The 21006-nt window shown below is 41.1% G+C and overlaps 1 protein-coding gene across 3 annotated transcripts in view; it reads left to right on the forward strand.

The window, feature by feature from the left end:
- Nucleotides 1-21006, forward strand: part of LOC131057396 (plant intracellular Ras-group-related LRR protein 8) — a 248971-nt gene that overhangs the window by 96238 nt on the left and 131727 nt on the right. For all 3 annotated transcript variants that reach the window (XM_057991568.2, XM_057991567.2, XM_057991569.2), the window contains exon 3: nucleotides 6933-7091. In XM_057991568.2, coding sequence (XP_057847551.1) covers nucleotides 6933-7091 — 159 coding nt within the window. The remainder of the gene's footprint in view (nucleotides 1-6932; nucleotides 7092-21006) is intronic.

Genomic DNA, 21006 nt, shown 5'->3' on the forward strand with positions numbered 1-21006 from the left:
TGGACATTCACCTTGCCGGAGTTTCAGTTTCACGCTTTGATGCTACAGGCGTTGATGGAGAGGTGGGACATGGACACCATGTCGTTCCAGTTGCCCACAGGAGAGATGATTGTGACACTGATTGACGTCTACCGCATTCTATGGCTTCTCATCTAGGGGGAGCGAGTGTCACCAGCGATCCTTTCTGCAACAGAGCTGGTTAGACAGCAGGAGTGGGCCCTGGGGCGGAGGATAGATGCTAGAGGTCATGTATACTTGCAAGCGTTGGCCCAAGGACGAGTGTCGATTCCCTTGGTACGACACATTATGATCGCGACTGTCGCACGACGGGTATTGACAGACGACCATGATTCAAAGCTGACTGTAGGTTTTGTCCCCTTGATCCGAGAGATGGAGGAGAGATAGACAGTGTACGCGTGGGGTTGTAGTATGCTAGCCCATCTATATTACGAGCTCTCCCGATACGTGCACCATGAGTACCAGAGCTTGACAACGTGCACCCTGCTACAGGTTTGGGCATTTGAGCACATCATTTGCACGTGGCTAGTTGGATTTCCGACACCGATGCCCTTGGACATGCCACAAGCACATTCGTATCCATTACGGCGCGGAGGATGGCGGATGGGGGACTCACCTACTGGAGGGTCATCATCGACCAGCTTGGGATCAGAGATGTGATCTGGCAGCTGTACCGAGACATGGGGGTCTAGACCATAGACTGCACACAACTCTCGTAGATGCAGAGAGACTATTTCCTACTCGGTTGCTAGGACCATGTGGTGATGCCGTACTACCGGCGAGGATGCATGTGACAGTTCAGACAGGTGCACCTGTTGTTCCTACCTACGCACGATCGGCCAGGAGTGTGTTGTGACCTCAAGACCTACCCTGCCCTACCCTCGGAGATGTACAGGACAGTCCGCAAGGGAGTGATGACAACGATATTGCCCCACAACTTGATATAGACGATGTCGGAGTCATGCCGGGGTTCGCAGGCTGGTGGGGTAGAGTAGGTCTGACATCGATCTTTCTGCCAGATGCAGAGGGAGGAGATGCTGGAGCTCTAGGGGGAGACAACGACGACTAGGCCTCTACGAGTGATGAGGACGAGAGGCCATAGTGGAGATGGTGGACGAGGAGTTTGAGTCTAGACCGAGCTGTACCGACTGCTAGGGCTCTTCCACTGTTGCCAGTTGCACCACCAGCCACGCCACGAGCACGACTAGTAGCAGCAGCGATTGCGGAGGGATCCTCCAGCAGGGTGCCTCCGCAGGATCCAAACTAGTAGAGGGGCGATCCTGGTATGTACTTGTAGTTTTAGGTGATGTACTTTAGTCTTTTCTTTGTATATGCATAGATGTAGAGATTTTTGGACATGATGGATACTGATGTGAAATGTTTTGTGCTTGTAGAGAGCATAGCCGAGTGGTTGAGCTTCATCCACTAGGCGCTTGCAGAGGTTGTCCCTGACGTGCAGACCCGGGGTCCTGTGCTGGACGTCTATCGGCCCCTCCAGTTAGCAGGGAGACACGTGCAACTATTCGAGCCTGTAGCACGACTACGGACAACATATGAGGGTCGAGTGGAGCTGGTGGAGGGAGCAACACAACTAGCCATTGTGACGGGGCAGTGGGATCAGGCCTTACAGGAGGTCCGCACTGCTCTTGGAGAGAGAGACCAGGCAATGACGCGAGCCGAGAGTGCCGAGAGGGCACGTGACGCTCTGCAGAGCTAGGTCGATGACCTCTGGCGATAGGTGGACGCCGCACAATAGGGCACCGCAGGTCACTTAGGCCACCCCCGAGTGCGCCAGCTGATGGGAGATATTGAGGCATCACGCCAACGAGTGATGGCAACACGAGAGGAGCTGATGACACAACGAGAGATTGTCGATGAGTTACGAGGAGAGTTGAGGGGTTTGTGATCGTGGAGCACCACTGCCGCGAGATCACAGTCGACCTCAGTTAGACAGCCTCCATGCCATGACCAGGATCCGCCAGTGCCAACGACCTCGGGGACACGTCCAACGGAGCAGTCATGACACATTTTTGATTCATTCCATGTACTACATTGTTTTGTTTTGGTATATAGACACGGATTCCGAGCAAAGAAGAAAAGAGAAACATAATAGATTCAATTCTGAATCTGCTTTTTTGTATTTATGTATATCAAAGACACATATGACAACACCACGTGTTTTTGTAGTGATGCGATACATGTACATTGATATGATACATAAGACACACACACACACACATATATGAGATTCGACATTGTGGTTCTATCTTGTGTTCTCATTGATGGATGTTGTTATTTTATATGCTCATGTGATGGATGATTTAGATGTAAATGCTTATCATGATTTAAGCTACATATGGTCATATGCACGATTAAATCTTATGATGAGGTATGTAGAGATACAACACATGGACATGCGCACACACATGTGGATGTAACAATGCATAGTCACTTCATAATGCATAGATGAATGTCGTGTTGATGAAGGATATGTGTTAGGACGTGAACCCCCCATAGGCATCTAGGTATCACGCGCAAGACACATACTGCACATCTTCTATGCATATTATCTACGTAGGTGTGTGACATTGATCGACTCTTTAAGAGGAGTGCCATCCATGGAGGATAAACCATAGGCACCATAACCATAAACAGAGGTGACGATGTACGAACCTAACCGATTTGGGCTAAATTTCTCTCTTTGGTCAGGGGGTGCATTAACATTTCTTTGGTTTTCATAAAGAACCAGGTCACCTATCTTAAAGGTCCGAGATAGCACACTTTGGTTATATTGTTTGGATAGAGACTTTTGATAAGCTTGAAGATGTTGAAGGGCCTTTAAGCGGCGCTCATCCAACAATTCAAGCTGATTTAAACGAAGAGTGTGATAGGAATCATCATCAATAACCCCTTTTAAGGAGACCCGCAAAGAGGGAATCTCCAATTCAAGAGGTAATAGTGTTAGTTGTTGCTTAGTTTAGATGTCCTTAGTTGGAGCCTTTGTTTGTGAGAAAGGTGTTGTGTTGTTTTCTCACACGGTAGCAGGATTTTGGATTTATGTTCTAGCCATTTCCTAGATAACTATTTATGAAGTTCTTAGAATATGAGGTTATTCCTTTCCAACTTTATCATTTGGTTGGGATTTATACTTGATTCAAAAGGGAATCACTTATTGTATCTCGATACTGAAATCTTTCGATTACTATATTTTACACACATTATCAATTACTCTAAAGTTATTGTGGTTTCTTAGGTGAAGTCATGGCTTGTGAAAAATCTAAAATCCTACTTCAGTGCCATTGTAATTCTCAAACCCATGTGAGCTTCCTTGCTTACGAGCCAAAGTGTGGAAAATATGTGAAAAGGGAAGCAATAGAAAGAAAAAAAATGAAAAGAAAAGAAACATCAAAATACTTGGCTTTGGGTGTGTGGACATCTCTAACAAGTGCTAAAATAAAAATTGCCGTAAAGTAGAGCAATCTCTGTGAGATTACAGTGATAACCTTGTTGGGGCTATGGATGCCTCACTGGCAGCGAGGCAATATCCAGGATGCTTTTGGAGTATGTATAAGTCACTTAGCTCGTCACAATGGATTCTAAGGGTCACAGTGTTCTTGTGAGTCAGAATGAATAAATTTGCACACACCTAAGTAATCCAAGACTAAGTGCCTTGATCCAATTCGGGATTCTTCTTCCCTTTTGAGTATGTTTTCCTAGTCTTTTGATAGGTTGGGTTGAATTTTATGGAGGTTCTAGGTTCGGATTGAGTCTTGAAACCCTCCCCCTCATTAGGAAACCCTATGGAACTATGGTAATTGTTGTCATTTTATGACACCCTTGGTCCATCAGTGAGAACCGATCAGAGATATGTTCCATGGACTAGCGCTGCCCAGTTGATCAAGGAGAAAAGCAGTGAAATCATGGTTTGAAGTGTTGCCTTGTCGGAAGTTCCTTGGCCCTCTCTTTCTCTTCTCCGGAACTCCGAAACCCCGAGCTTCCGAGTTTCTTTGCCTTAGCCTCTTTCTTTCCTACTTCGGAACCCCCAGGTTCCCAAGTTCCTTGTCCTTCTACCCCAGAACTCCGGAATCCCCAGGTTCCGAAGTTCCTAGTTCCTCAACCTTGAACTCCGGAACCCCCAGGTTCCCAAGTTCCTTGTCCTTCTAGCCCGGAACTCCAGAACCCCCAAGTTCCCAAGTTCCTAGTTCCCCAACTACGGTGACTCTGGTCTCCGAAGTTCCCCAACTACGGTGACCCTGGTCTCCGAAATTCCCCAACTACGGTGACTCCGGTCTCCGAAGTCTTCCAAACTTGCTTCTGGCTTGCAACACTTTCGGATGGCATGATCGACACTCAAGGCTTTAAATGCTCCGACAATATTGGTGACTTATGCACTTTTTTTTGTGGAGCCACAGGGGTGCATTTAATGTTTTTGGCAGGATTTCCATCAAGGGAGGTACGAGGCCATGCTTGGTGACTTATGTCATGCCTGACTTTGGAAGGTTATTCAATCCACCTTCTCAGAATTGCCCTTTGTGGGTATGGCTAGGTTGCTTGCATGTACAAGTCAAGTGCATACACTTGCTTGCACTTCCAGACTGACATGCAGGGGTCATGATCACCCTTGTGACCATTTTCTATATAATGGCTTTTAAGCCTCATTGTAAAGGGTTCTCTCCCTACTGCCTTGAGCTTTCTTATGCTCTTCTCTTCTCTTGAAGACTTGTAATCTTTTGTATTTCTGCAACTGTAAGATTGGCTTTTGGCCTTATGATTAATTGAAAAAGTCACCATTCTTGCCTCTTTTCAACTTATGTATGCTGTGTATGCTTTCTTACCTCCATCATAGGTGTATGTCTTGTGGCTTTTTCTCTTCATATATGCTGTGTTAGCTGGTTTTCTGAGTGTGACTTGTGGGAATCCTTCTCCCCTCTTGGTATTCAGTGAATTATAACCTTCATATATGCATTGGGGTCACTCATACAACTGAAAGTTGTGCATCTTCAGGTTGTTTCAGTTAGATACTTGTGTCATTTCGGTAGGGAGAGGAACAATCTCTTCTTGGTGCATCACCTCCCTTTGTTTCAAGCAATTTCTCTCTTCTCTTTTCCTCTGCAGATTGTTAGGATAGGTTTAGGAGTTAGTTTTGAAGTGTTGAGTTGGTTCAACACCTGCACCTAGATAGAGAAGGAAGCCGGCCTTCTCCGGAGATTCAACCCCCTTGTGCAAGGTCCCACACTTCGGAGTTGTTTCCATGTTTCACAAGGTTGCTGAGTTGATAGCTCAGCAAGGGTGCAAGCTTTTGTGATAACAGTAATAACACAAATTAACACTTCTATGTTATCTTTCTATGATAGTGAATTAGCCACCACATTCTTCCTTCACCTTGTATGTAGTCCCGATGTCATACCCAACATCTTAGTAACCTTTTGTTCTTGCTCCTTTGAAGAAAGCCTTTGTTTCAAAAAGTATGATACTATCATGATTCGTTTTGACCTCAAAAATAGCTTCCCATCTAATAATGTTGCCATTGCTTGATTGCTAACATTTCCTTTTCATGATTGATGTTGGTGAGTTTCCAACCCTTGAGTTTGATTCAAATGCTATGGTCTTCCTTGCATTAGCATTGCATCAATGCCATGCCTCAAAGCAACATAATCCACAATAAGTGTCTAAGCAAAACCCAAAGTAGTTAAAATTGGAGTAGTGCACAAAGTGCGTGTGAGTTGTTTAAAGGCTTGTGGGGCCTCCTCTTTCTAGTTGAACACATCCTTCCACAATAACTTCGTAAGTGGAGCAGTTATACAATCATATAATTTTCAAAATTATATGGTAGCTTGTTAGACCTATAAAACCCCTTAAATGGGCATTGCCTTGATCTTATTGGAATTTATTTTGTAATGGGCTAGGCTAGATTTTTTTTGAAGTTTGTATAATTGTTTGACAGAATGCTCGCAATGGATATACTGATTATTTACATGCTTTTCCAGTGTTGATGAAATAATAATTAAATTAGCAATAACACAATTGAAATTACGTCCTAATATTAGCATATAATTTAGATTATCATTTTGCTGTTAAATCAATCATACAGTTCTGAAATTGGATATAATTTCATCTCTTCAATAGCTGGAAATTAATGTACTTTACAATATTATTATTAGAAATCCACAACTGCATATATTTTCTGACCTGTAGCTGGAAAGATAGCTGCTGAATCTTCTGGGAACTCTCATAATAAATAACAGTAACTGGGTGAAGACTGGAATCAAACCTAAGCTCTCTAAAGTGAGCTGTAGGGCTCCCCCTTATACCTTCCAAACAGTTACCACCCCCTCTTAATGATTTCCTCTTGGTAATAAGGTGGGCATCTGAGATTCCACAAATGATTTCATTTGTATTCTATGCTTTCACAAAGTTCTTGGAATGGTACCATGTTGTCACAAAGTGTTTTATTGGCCAAAAATGCTTTCTCATTGAACATAGGTGTGCTGATTTTCATTGCAAAGCTCTAGTAGTAGATGTTGTTTTTACATATAGCTTAACATTTTAATATTGTTGAGCTGTAATACCTATAAAAAGGTCGTGTTAGAAAACATAAAATATCCGATTATTTTTGTTTGTTTAGAACAAGGCCTTTTGCATTTCAAGGAACATTGACTACTTTAATATTGGATAAACATTGGTCTCTTTAATCACTTTATCAAACATTTTATGTGAACATAAAATTTAGAGACTATTCTTATGTATTCCTCTCACCGTGTTGAATAGTCATACAAAACTAAAACATACAATTACTTATCATGTCAGAATAATTAAATATCAATTTTCAGTAGTGAGTTCGACTTTTTAAGAATGTCTGTGTGTTATGCCATGCAAGGTTTGTTGTCTTATGCATAGCTCTGTTGTGCCAATAGGGAGGTCTTATCAAGAAAGATTCTCCTCAAACAGTGTCTAAAAAGGGATTGGAAGCAAAGCCAACAAGAAAACTCAATCTTGAAAAGGCTACAGATATAACTAGATTGCAGCGTTGGAAAGCTACTGGGGTTATCTCACTTTTTGAAAGTGGTTTGGAGGTATAATTTCAATCTGATTCTTTTATTCTATAAGTTTATGATTAGTCTTGGCAAGTATGAAGGCTTCAAATAAAACTAATGGCTTCATATAAGATTTTTGTTGATTTCTATTCGTTTTTTCTACTTGGAGTTACCTGGTACAGAGAGAAGATATTTTTTAAAATATATATTGCATTGAAATATTGAGGAATGTACAAAGGGTGATGTACTACAATACAGAATCATCTATTGAACAAATATTGTTGGGATTAATAGGTCAGGGTTTACAACTGTTCACCAGTAATCAGCTACTATGATAGCTATCATTTTTTCATTACATTTATAAACAAATTATGCACAGGGTTTAGTGAATATCCAATTTCCTATAGGAGTAAACTTTCTTCTTTCAAGGATTTGGACATGATAAACACTGTTGTTCCTTTCTTGTTTTCTTATTTGGTTAAATTCAATAAAATGTGCAGAAGGACTAACATAATGATGTATGGCTAATTAAGTATCCTGCAGTTAATTCACATGATCTACCAAGGATCACACTATGCAGTGTTTGTCGTATGTCTGTTGTCACAGCATGATAATTAACATACCTGGAATCTATTGAAAATAATTTCGTATGCGTATTACCATCATCTTTGAAATGATTCCTTACATCATTTTCATATCTCGTTTGATGATCCACCATCTATAGTCGGGGGAGGCAAATGGTATTATACTACTGCCATTGTGAACTGGTCTTGTGTTGGATTACCAGTTACAATTCACCTACTTAAATCTATAATTTATATTTTTTTTAAGTTGAAAAACTAACTGTTGTACACTTAAAACTATGCTGCAGATGTTATCAATAATTTTCCACTCCAACTGTGAGAGTTAAATCCTCATCATAGGTAACCGAATAAAAGAAAAATGAGAGCACAAACAGAAATATAGCCATTTCAAAATGACAAAAACTATCAATATACCTTGGAGAAATGTGATTTGGGAAACCTCTAGTTTGGAAATGGGCTGTGGCATTTGGTTCTGCTAAGGTTTATACCATCAAATGACAGTGCAACATACAGAGATAGTTGTCTTTGTTGGAGCTATTAGATCACTGTGAACTAAATTATAGGATTCCTGCAGCAGTCCTCTCCCTCTCTTTCTCTTTATATCTAAAACATCTGAAGGATGTGCTTTAATGTCCTTTGATATAGTCTGGGCTTCCAACTTTCCATTATGGATTATACCTGTTGTACCTATACAAAATTCTCTTAGCTCCCAAAAAACTTAATCAGTTGATCCATTATGGATCATACCTGTTGTACCTATACATATTTTTTCAAATGGAGTCATTATTCATATGAAACACTATTCATTTGCTATCTTGTTGGTCATGTTCATGGTTGTCATGTTTTTAAGCTCTAGTCAGTGGCATTGTGTAGCTAGTGGCAGCTATCTTCCAATGGATCAGTGAGACAGCTATTGGAGCTTGGATGTAAAAATTATGTCAAATTTTTGATTAAGGCATGAGAGGTGGTGCTCTAGTGTGCTCTAGTATTGAGTTGTGTAACTCACTTCTGGATTGCTAGAATTTAGAAATGTGTAAAACTGACGACTTCTTGGTGGGTTGTGCAACTCGCCAAAGAGGCACCTAAATATGAGTTAAGGAAAAGTTCGGACTGCATTTTTCAGGTTTTAACATTGTATTCTCATGTCAAATTTACTAATTTAGCAAAACAAAATAACTGATAGTTTGTTCTCAGGCATGTGACTGGCTGGGCAAGAGCTAAAATAATAGAAGTTCATTAAAACCAAAAGTGACAGCCTAATGGATCATGGTTGATCGTGTTTCTTACCATTGTCATGCCAAAGTTTTTTAAAACGCAAACGGGTGAATCAAAACCACTTACAATCTAGAAAGGGTGAGAAAAATTGAAAATTAAAAAGAGGCAGGCGTTTTACAGGTTACATGCCATCTGATAATGGTGCCAAATATTTAATAAAACACAAAAAGGGCAAAGAATACTGAATCACACAATCAAGCTTAATATAACCAAATATTAGCCATAACAAAAAGTGACAAGATCGCAACTCAGGCACAATTCTGGTGGCTTTTTGAGGAAAATTAAAAACTCTAAAAAAATGTGTTTCATCTCCATAAGGGCATGTTTGAGTTTTCTTTTACTCATTATTTCATTTTTCATTCCAATCTTTCTATTATCGTGAGAGCAAAGGAAGATATTTTCAGTAGATTTCATAGTATTGTTTGCTATTGGAGTTTAAACAAGCTCTATTATAGCTTTTCAAACATTGGGTGATCTTGTTCACCATTCTCAAAGGATTTCAGCAGGCTTTTTGAGTGTCCAAGGGCCATATTAAGCATTCACAACAGATTTCTAAGACTTTTTATAGGTTTCATAGACGTACCTATGGTTTTTTCTCCATCTTTAATTCTTCAAAGGGCTCCTAGTGTTTTATGGTCAAGTTTTCATCAAAAGAGTGCTTTGCCAAGGTTGGATATACAAGGTTTTATCTTTAACATAGCCTAGCATTTCAAAACACCAAGTATTGCAATTTTTTGGAGGCAACTAGGTTTGTCCATTATGTAACTGGAAACAACAAGAATTAGTGTTGGCTCTAGACCAAATGGGAGCAGGGACGGGATGGATAGGGCAGGCCCACGCTGTCATGGGTACTTGTTGATGTGTGTTTTATACACATGCAAGCATCAAAATAAAATACCAAAGTACTTTACCCTATCTTGAACAAAATCACCTCAAATGCTAAGGATATGATCAACTAAAATGATTCCAAGGTTTCTGTTATCACAAAAGCTTGCACCCTTGCTAAGCTATCAACTCAACAATCTTGTGAGACATGGAAACAACCCCAAAGTGTGGGACCTTGCGCAAGGGGTTAAATCTTCGGAGAAGGCCGACTTCCTTCTTCAATTAGGTGCAGGTGTTGAACCAACTCAACACTTTAAAACTAATTCCTAAGCCTCTCTTAACAACTTGCAGAGGTAAAGGGAAGAGAGAATCCTTGAAATAGAAGGAGGTGATGCACCAAGAAGAGATTGTTCCTCTCCCCACCGAGATGACACAAAGAATTGTTTGAAACACCCAAGAGATGCACAAACATCAGCTGCATGAGTGACTCCAATGCATGTATGGAGGTTAGAATTCGCTGAGTGTCAAGAGGAGAGAAGGATTCCCACAAGTCACACTTAGAAAACAAGTTAACACAACATATATGGAGAGAAAAGCCACAAGACATACACCTATGATGAAGGTAAGAAAACATACAGAACATGCATAGGTTGAAAGAAGGCAAGAATGGTGATTTTTAATTAATTATAAGGCCAATGGCCAAACTTACAGTTGCATAAATGCAAGATAAATACAAGAGAAGTGGGAGAGCATGGGATAGCTCAAGCCAGCAGGGAGAGAACCCTTTACAATGAGGCTTAATAGCCTTTATATAGAAAAAATGGTTACAAGGGTGATCATGACCCCTGCATGTCAGTTTGGAAGTGCAGGGAAGTGCATGCACTTGACTTGTACATGCAAGCAACCTAGCCATACCCACAAAGGGCAATCCTGAGAAGGTGGATTGACTAACCTTCCAAAGTCAGTCATGACATAAGTCACCAAGCATGGCCCCGTACCTCCCTTGATGGAAATCCTCCCAAAAACATTTAATGCACCCTTGAGACTCCACAAAAGAAAGTGCACAAGTCACCAAAACTGTCGGATAATTTAAAGCCTTGAGTGTTGATTACGCCATACATAAGTGTCGCCAGTTAGAAGGAAATCCGGGGACTTTGGAAGCTCGGGCTCTCGAAGTGGGAAGACAAGGGAAAAACTTCGGAACCTCGGGGTTCCGGAGTTTCAGGATAGGAGAAAGGAGGACAGAAAGGAACTTCGGAACCTCAGGGTTCTGGAGAACTTTCAAAAGGCTAAGGAAAGAACTTCGAAACCCCGTGTTCCGGGATAGAGAGAGGAAGAGAAGAAAAGGAACTTTAAAACCTTGGGGTTCTGGAGTTCTGAAGAAACTAGAGAGAGAAGGCAAAGGGGGAAGGAACTTTGGAACCTTGGGGTTCCGGATTTTTGGAGAGAAGAAGGGGAAGCGAGGAAGAGAACTTCGGAACCTCGGGGTTCCGGAGTTCTGAAGAAAAGAAGGAAGAAGGGCTAGGAGGGAATTTCAGAACTTCGGGGTTCCAGAGTTCCAGGGAAGGGAAAAAGAAATGAACTTCAGAATCTCGGGGTTTTGGAGTTCCGGAGAGAATAAAAGAAAGGGAGAGAAGGAGAGGAACTCAGAACCTCGGGGTTTCGGAGTTTTGGGAAAAGAAAGGAGAGGTAACAAAGGGAAGGAACTTTGGAACCTCGGGGTTTCGGAGAAGGAAAAGCGAGAGAAGGGAAAGAGAAAGAACTTCGGAACCTCGGGGTTCCGGAGAAGGAGAACAGGAGAAGGCAAAGGAAAAAGAACTTCGGAACCTTAGGGTTCCAGGGAAGAAGAAAAGGCCAAGGGAGGAACTTCCTCCGGACAAGGCAACACTTCACACTTTATGATTCTTCTCTCCATGGAACATATCTCTGATCGGTTCTTACTGATGGACCAAGGGTGTCATAAAATGACATCATTTTTTGGCAATTTCTGCATGATGCTTGCCTGCTAAGCATGATGTCTAGAAGCCTTGAGCATCCATTGGGCATTGAGTCATTTAAAAGACCCAAAACATGTGTGCCATTGCTTGGAGGAAAACTAGAAACTAGAGTGCACACCTTGTTAAGGAGAACGTGGCATGTGCATAAGCACTTGTGAAAGCAAAACAACCTCCAGTCTAATATTTACATAGTCATCAACGCCCTCTTCAGAAGAAGGGCTTGAGATTAATCCCATTCATTGGGATTGGAAGGACTTCGCCATCTAGTCTGGAGAGATGAAATGCATTGGCCTCCTTGCAACTAGTGATGGCATATGGACCACTCCAGATAGCATCAAATTTGGAGTGTCGCCCAACTTTATCTTTGTCTGCATCCCACTTGAGAACTAGATCTCCCTCTTTGAAGACCCTATTAGTCGCCTTTTTGTCAAAAAATTTCTTGACCTGCTCTTGATGAGTCTCAAGTGTATGCATAGCCTGACTTCTAACCTCCTCTAGCTCAGTCATCTCTGCTAGCCTTACTGTCATGGCATCATTCTCTGTTAATTCCAGCTGATGTGCTAGTTCAAGAGAGGGTAACTCTAGGGAAGTTGGGAGTCTTTCTTCCTTCCCATATACTAGCATGAAAGGGGAGTTACTAATTGCCCTCTTGGGTGTGATCCTGTCAGCCCATAAGGCTGTCCTCAACTTGGTATGCCATGCCCTCTGATTGTCTTCAATTGTCCTTTTAATTATCCTGATGAGGTTTTTGTTGGAAGATTCATCTAAGCCATTACCTTGAGGGTAATAGTTGGATGATGTCTTCAAGTATATACCATGCTTAACTGCCCAAGAACTGATTTGGGTTCCAACAAATGCCCTTGCGTTTTCTGATATGATGGTGGAGGGGACACCGAATCTTGTCACAATTCCCTCAAGGAATTCCAACACTAAGGCCTCAGTGGCATCGCTCAATGCAATTGCCTCTGTCCACCTAGTGAAGTAATCTGTTGCGGTCAAGATCCACTTATGGCCAGCATTAGAAGGTGGGTTGATCATGCCAATGAAGTCTAAACCCCATTGGGCAAATGGTTGATTTGCTTGGATGGGATGAAGAGGTAAGGCAACTAGTCTTTGCTTCCCAGAGAAGAGAGCACATTTCTTGCAATTCTTCACCCATCTATGTGAGTCACTGAATAAGGATGGCCAGTAATAGCCAACCCTCATTATTTTGATAGCCGCAGTCCTTGTAGAGAAGTGGCCCCCTGAAGAGCCATCATGAAATTCCTCTAACAATCTGTTGACTTGGTTTTGCTTGATGCATCTTAGTAAGACTCCATTAGTCTTTTCGGAAAAGAGTGCCACTCAATAAGACATACGGAATGGACTGCAACCTGAAGTGTCTTCTTTTGGTCCGATCTAGACCTTGGGGGTATCTACCTTCCATTAAGAAGGTGGTCATGTCACTTACCCAACTGAATTGAGTGTTGTTGCCAGTTGATTGATCCTCTTTTAACACAAGGGCAACCTCTGAAGTAGTCTTAGAAGATGAGACAAGCTGATCACATAGGCCCCTGCCTGTTACAAGCTTGGTGATCTTGATGTTGATGTCATATTCCATGACCTTGGTTATCCACCATGCCCTCTTCTCACTGATATCCTTGTTTAGAAGGAAATCCTTGACACTTGCATGCGGAACTAAGAGCTGGATCCTGTTGTTGGACAACATGTGCTTGAACTTTTTTAATGCCCTCACAACAGTGAGGACTTGCTTTTCTACATAGCTATACTTAAGCTCATAGTCCTTTAGCCCCTCACTAAAGAAAGTAATAGGTTGCTCCAAATTGTCATCGTTCAGCTGAGATGCTGGATTCTCCTTCGAAGGTATAGTGGATAAAATCCCTTTCGTAATTAGGATTGACAAGGGTAGGGGCCTGAGCAATTGCTTGTTTGATTTCTTCGAAACCGGCCCTTCCCTCCTTGGTCCAATTGAAAGCCAAGTTTTTCTTCAACATGGAAGTGAGGGGTTTTACCATGGTGGCAAGGTTGGGAATGAACCTCCTTACAAAGTTGATCCTACCAAGGAAACTTTGCAATCCTTTCTTGTGACTGGGGATTGGAAGAGAAGAATAGCCTCCACTCGCTCTGGATCAATGGTCAAACCCTCCTTGGATATGATGTGTCCTAGCAATTTTCCTTGATCAGTAGGAAATACACACTTGCTAGGGTTCAAGGACACACCATACTCCCTGCATTTCATGAACACCTGCTCAAGATGACCAAGATGGTCAGCTCCATGCTTCGAATAAACAGTTATGTCATCAAGGTATACAAGCACAAACTTTGCTAATACACCCTTGAAAGCCCTGTCCATTGCTCTTTGGAACGTGGCACCTGCATTGGTTAGCCCAAAGGGCATTTTACAATAAGCATAGGTACATGTTGACGTGTATTTTGTACACTATCAAACACAGAATAAAATACCCAAGGGTACCTTATCCTCTCTTGAGTAAAGCCTCTGATTGCTGAAGATGTCGCGAAAAAGGATCAATCAGGATGACTTCAAGGTTCTTGTATGTAGGATCTCTACATGTGGATAAGCTCTCTGTGGTATGATGTGATTTTGCTGGAATCACAAGGGGACTTACACTTGATGTTTGAACGTCTGATTTGCTTTGAATGCTGCTGGAACACAGGATTTTACTGCCCTAGATTTGAAAAAAAGGAAAAAAGATGAGGGTGAGGAAAGAATCTAATCCTAAAACTAAGGAATGTAGGAGCAATGAATGATCTTAGATGAAATTCTAACTAAGTCTTGTTTTGACAGCACAGGAACATCTCCACAAAGTTAGTGCGATCTTCGAAGGAAAGCTTTATGATGTTCAAATCATCACTGCAGGCATAGACACCATCAGGTTGATGCATATCAATGAAGAAGCGACAACTGAAGTTAAGCTTAAGCTGAATGATTCTAGTTGACTACACAAGGCAAGTCTACAATCAACAAACTGCTAGTAGTATGGATATACGAATTCCACCATCAATCAAGCACGTTTCTTCCACTCATCTAATAACATGAAATCAAATACGAGAAGTATAGAGACCATGCAAATTGTCGAATCGACCCATAAATTTCACCATTTCTTCAATGAAGTTACAAGTCTTTTACAACAACATCTTGGCAACAATCTTTGCCTTCTCTCTCTACTCTACTCTAATTGCTATTCTATCAACTAGCTAATCACCCTCTAACTACTCTCTATCTGTCTTCTAACTGCTTCCAACTATTCTCTTTTACAAAATGAAGAGCCGGGGCTTATATAGTGCCCACAATACAATTCGATGGCTAAGATCAATTTGAGATCAATGGCCAAGATTCAATAATGAAAACCCTAATTAGGGTTTGTTACAACCATTACATAACATTTAATGCTTGACCAATGAAATAATTGTATTGCTTGGACACATGTCCTCTCTAGAAAATTCGACCAATGGATAGCTGGGGTAGGTACATTGAAGTTTGTGCTACCTTCCATGAGTTAGGTACATTGAATCTGGACATGTTGAGGTAGACCAATCCGACTGGAGGAGTGATGATTGGGATGCCAACTCATCCGACACTTGCAACTTGGTAGATATTCAACTTGATGTTGTTGAGAAGTTAGCTTTAATTAATTCTTCTAGAACTATCTGCTTCTTCAACGAACCCTTGCTCTGACTTCTTGTGTCCTTGATGTGCAGGATGTTGATGTACCTCGCCCTGGAATGCTGGATTGAAAGAGGTCGCCCTTGTCGATGTTAGGCTGGATCGAAGAAGGTCATCCTTGTCCTTGCTTGATCGTTCTTGATGAGAACCTGCCGACTTGTAGATCCTCCGGGCTTTGGAGTCGCCATCTTGATACCTACACAACATTTAAAAATTAGTAATATATCTTGAAATCTAAAAATTAAACTTTAAAAGGAAGATTCAAGATTTTAATTAGGAAACTTCATGATAAATCTTGAGTTATCATTTCCTAATTAACCATGCAATACTTAGACTTTTCTAAAAAATGTCTAAAAAAATCAAACCTTGAATAAGGGTGTCAAGATGATTTTGCCATACCTCCTCTTGAGAATTAACTCTAAGAAATGATGTAAAAATAGATGAATTTTGCTAGGCAAAGTGTAGATCAAAGCTCTCCCTTTAGCAAAATGCGCCTCCTTTAGTTTTCACAAGCATCAACTCCATCACCTCTAGCTTCTCCAAAATTTGGAAATTCACCTCCAATCTAGCAAGAAATTCGCCTCTCCAATTTGCTCCTCCACACTTAGTAGAAATTCGCTCAACTCCTCTGGATTTCGCTCCTCAAATTGCTCTCCAATTTCGCACTTGAAAGGATGATTGAATGATTTGAATTGTGAAACAACACCTCCAATATATAGAGCGCTCACCTTCCACTTACCCATGAGGCCGACCTTGCAGATAAGAGGTGAAATAATAAATAAAACCTCAAAAGGAGTAGGCTGACTTGTCAAATAAAGGGAAAATAATGCCTTGTGCGCTCAACTTTTAATTTTTAATTTCACAAAAATTAATTTTAAATGCCTTTATAATAGAAATTCGATTTTTTGAGGCCCAAAATTAATTTATTAAATGCCAATTTAATTAATTTTTTCAAATATTTCGAAGTTGGCAATTTGGCATCTAATGCGATTTGGAGGATATTAACGTTGGGATATGGCAAAAATAAAGAATGCTAATGACTTCGCTCTGGTCCCTTGGAGAGGGACAGGAGCACTTTTTCATTTTTAGGCTAGGATTCTCAATTTTTTGAAGTCAAACCTTCGTTCACCATGCTTTAGAAGTTCTTTACTATCTCACACAACTTTAACATAGCATAATCTCGGAGGGAATTTATTGTTTTCATAAAAAGCGCTCTGGTCCTTCAGTGAGGGACGGGAGCACTTTTGAGTCCATTGCATGAATTCTTGATCATATCAACTTCAAACTATCCTCCAGGCGTAGAATATCACATTTCACTCCATCTTGAGCCTTGGTAATAAAAATATCATTTCAAAATGCAAGGTAAATGGTCATATTTGGAAATTGCGCCCTGGTCCTTTAGTGAGGGACAGGAGCACTTTTGCCTATTGTCATCAAAATTTGCAACTCTTGCATCTCAATTCCACTTCAAGGCATTTTAAACACTTTTTCAAACTTGTGCCTTTGCCTCAATTTGTCCAAAATTGGTGAGAAAGGCTAGATAACATGTTAAGTGCTCTGGTCCTTCAGTGAGGGACGGGAGCACTTTTTCAAGCTTATCTGTCCTTTGCTAGCTTCCCAAATTATCTTCAATGGGCTAATCATGTCCTCTTCCATTCATTTCAATCACAAACTCGCTGTGTCCTTGCAGGAAATTTACACTTTTTTGGAAAATCGCTCTGGTCCCTTGGAGAGGGACGGGAGCACTTTTTACATCTTGGCATACTTCTTTGTTCTTTAAACCTCTCAATTGCGTCCAAGGCATAAAACATCATTCGTCCTTCCTATCCAAGTCAAGTTTTGCCATAAAATATCAAACAAAGAAGAGAAACTTGAAAAGGTGGCATGGTCCTTCAGTGAGGGACGAGAGCACTTTTTGTCATTTGGGTTGATTTACTCCTTTGTGATCTGCTTAAATTATATTCAATGGACAAAACATGCTTCCCTTAACTTCTTCAAACCATAAAATCACTTTAATCTTGCTGTAAAGCGGAAAAATCGAACCCTAGTTGTTCTCCCCTCCCCAACTCGAAGGAGAGAGAAGGGAGAGTCACTAGGGTTGATGGTTTTCACTTAGGAGAGACTTTACATTCAAAAGAGGGGTTGAAACCCACAAGATCCAATCCCACGCAATGCAAGATTGGATTCTAAATGAGTTTCAAAGGTTAAGACATCAAGGATACCCTCTTTTGTAAAGAATGTAGATAGAAAGATTGAACTAGGAATGCATGTAAAGTAGGAAAGATTCGCTTATAAACAGAGATAGGGATATGGGATGAAGCTGCGGACATGGAATTAGCAGTAAAATGTCGAGACGGTGTTGTTCTGCAAATTTGAGCGGAAGTTGACGGGACGATGGCGCCCGGCGTGCACACGGTCCTCCAAAAAATCCGCGAAACGAAGGGGGATCTGTTCGTCTCTGCACAAGGATTCCGGATCTTCAATTACAGCCGCGTACCTGCAACCTACACACAGAAAAGAGAGGACGATTGGGGGGTTAGGGATGAGGGGTTTGCCTTTAGGTCAAACCCCGGTTTTGGAATTAACCAAGAAATGAGAATGCTGTAAATGTAAATGTTTGTAATGTAAACAAGTATTGATACCTTGTTGTAAGAATGTTTGTATTCTTACATGCGAAGGTGTAATGTATGTAGTATGTTGTATGTTGTATGTGATCTCCTCTTCAATGGTTGAATCCTTGTCTTGAATGCAACACTTAGCCTTGAATGGAGACTTAGAATGCTCAATTGCTTGAAGGAATGCTTGAATGCTTGAATGCTTGAATGTTCGAATATCGTTTCCGCCTTTTGCACACATATATCTTCTTTTTCCGACCTCCTCAAATGGGAGAGGAAATGTAGTTTATATACTTGTCAATTAGGGCTGATAGACTGATTTTCCCGAGCTTAGGCCGACCAGGAAACATTATTTTCCAATTTGCAAACTTAAAGACCCGAAGCCCCAAAAGAGACCGGGCCCAAAATAGGGCCAGGGACCAGGGCGCTGGGCGCCATGGTCCCACCTCCAGGGACAGCAAGGTGCAAGGAGGATCAGGCCAGGGTGCTGAAAAATGCAGTTTTTGATGTCATGAACAAGTTTCGGGGTCTCCATTCAGGTTCCGTGTTGCATCGCCATCGTGAAGACCCAAATGCAGTCGAAATTGCAAGTGTCGCAATTTTAGGACACTACATTTAGCCCCCACTTTAGCGGGAGTATAAGCGTACGCTCATACTTCCGGTAAAGTACAAGGAAACAACATTGAAAAACTTTCACCACGTCAAGGAGGCAAGATACACCAAGCCCCCAGTGGACTAAGGATCTTACGACTTCGATTGACAAAGTAAAAGGGAAGATCACAAGGGAGAACTATGACTGTCAATAGTAAGGTTCCCTCACTATGAGTCATGCAAGAAAGATATCAAAAATTTTCAAGGCAAAGCTAAATTTGTCAAGAAATTTTCCAAGTATCTTGAAAAGATATGAACGGGATGTATGCCCCCCTACGTTAAAGCGATCGCACACGCCTCACCGGGGGTGATTGCTTTAAGGTAGTGATACATATAAGAAATGAGAAGGGAAAGGAGCACGTTATCACAAGGATTTAGCCCCCAAGTGTGAGATAAGCCCAAGGATAATAGACACAAAACACAAAGCACAAGGTGACTTTGCTTTCCTCGGGGTCAGTATGCTGTATGATAATTCATGTACATCATATGTATGTATGCATAATTCTTCTTCATTCCCCAATCAAGGAAGGTCACCTAGAAGAAGGGAACACATGTGTCTTTTGAGTCAACATGAGAGAGACCAAAAGAGATCTCAATGCTTTGCATCGTCCTCAAGTAGACAACACTAAGGACAACAAATAGAAGAATGAGAATAACACATAGAAGAAGTAACAAAAGAGAGGAGGAGAGAGTCTACTATGCTAATGAACTAGTCTAGCACGTCATCTACCCCCCGATCTTGCTGATCAATATTTCGGGAAGGTAGGAAACACGCTAGAGGAGGAACATCCAACACAGCAGATGGAGCTATCACAAGATCCAAACAAGGGCTATGTTCATATCCCAAGCCACGGTGTTCTTGTCTAGGAGCTAGGATAAGTGCTTTAGAAAATTCGTTAGATAAATGGTTATCAACATCAACATATTCATATTCACTATCAGAATGGAGAGGAGTAACATTTTCATCATGAATAACATTTTCATCTATATCATCATCAAGATTTATAAAAAATAGGATCTTTAACTCGCACCGGATCAAGACCATCATGCACCTTATGTTCAGGAGATTTCGGCTCAATCGTCAGCTGAGGAGAAAATGGAATAATACTGGCTGAAGGTGTTTTTGGGGATTGCAAAGTTTGAGAAGCAGCTGCCTGAGCTCTAAGACGACGCTTTCGTCGGCGTTCACGTGCAAAACGATTTCGTCTAGTCTTAGTAGGAAGTTGAGAAGATTGAGGAGGAGGAATGTTCTCATCCTTTTCACTTGGGTGTTTAGGTTGTGGTCTCTTAGGTTGAATAATAGGAGAAGAGGAAGGTCTCTTCTCTCCATAAGAGGAAGGAGGAGGAACTGCTCCATATAAGGGAGGAATACTTGGTTTAGGAAGGAGACCAAGTCCATCATGACGAGGAGGTATAGGTCTACTTTTAGGAAGTTTATTAGATATAGGCATAGTCACATTCATAGGAATGGGTTGGGAATCTTCTCGAGGAAAGACATTAGTTTTATCTTTCAAAGGAAGAACTTCCTTCTCAAGAACGATAGGAATATCAAGTTTGGGTGTTCTAGGTTCACTTAGAGATAGGATCATATCTTTTTTCCACTTTTGATAAGATTTGAAAAGATGATCACTTCGCGGAGGAAGAGATTGGAATTGTTTAGGCCAAAAGTAATCAATAGGAACGCTGGGAGTTCTTTCAGCTGGTTTAAAGAGACTATGATTGAGAGTAACAACTTCACCATTATGGGAAAATTTCAAACACTTGTGAATAGGAGAAGCAATAGCTTTCATGGAAGATAGCCAAGGATAGCCTAGCTTCACACGAAATTGTTCGGATGATGGAATAATAGCAAAGTCCACATCAAGGGATTTGTTATGGACCTCAATAGGTAATGTAATAGAACCAATTGCAGGAGAAGAAAATACATCAAATAGTTTCACAACCACATTTGTTTCATCATAGATCACTTGATTCAATTGCAAAGTAAAAAGAAATTCTTCAGTAATGATATTAACCATACAAGAAGGATCAATAAGCACTCCACGGCAAGGTGTATTCTTGACTTTTGCAACTATATATAAAGGACCATCAGGTGCCTTGATAGTTTCACTGGAATCAAAGGTGATGGAAGGTTCTTTAGGGATTTTCTGCTGCTCTACAAAGTTAATCACATTCGGAGCCATAGACACAAGATCATCAGGTGAGACAGATGAATCATTAGTATCAATCGCATTAGAGGTATGAGAAGGTAATGGATCAGTAAAGATCTAAAGATTTTGGTTAGGAGGAGCTACAGATGTGTTGCCTTTATCATTCACACCA

This window comes from Cryptomeria japonica, chromosome 7 (genome assembly GCF_030272615.1).
Source record: "Cryptomeria japonica chromosome 7, Sugi_1.0, whole genome shotgun sequence".
In the NCBI taxonomy this organism is placed as follows: Eukaryota; Viridiplantae; Streptophyta; class Pinopsida; order Cupressales; family Cupressaceae; genus Cryptomeria; species Cryptomeria japonica.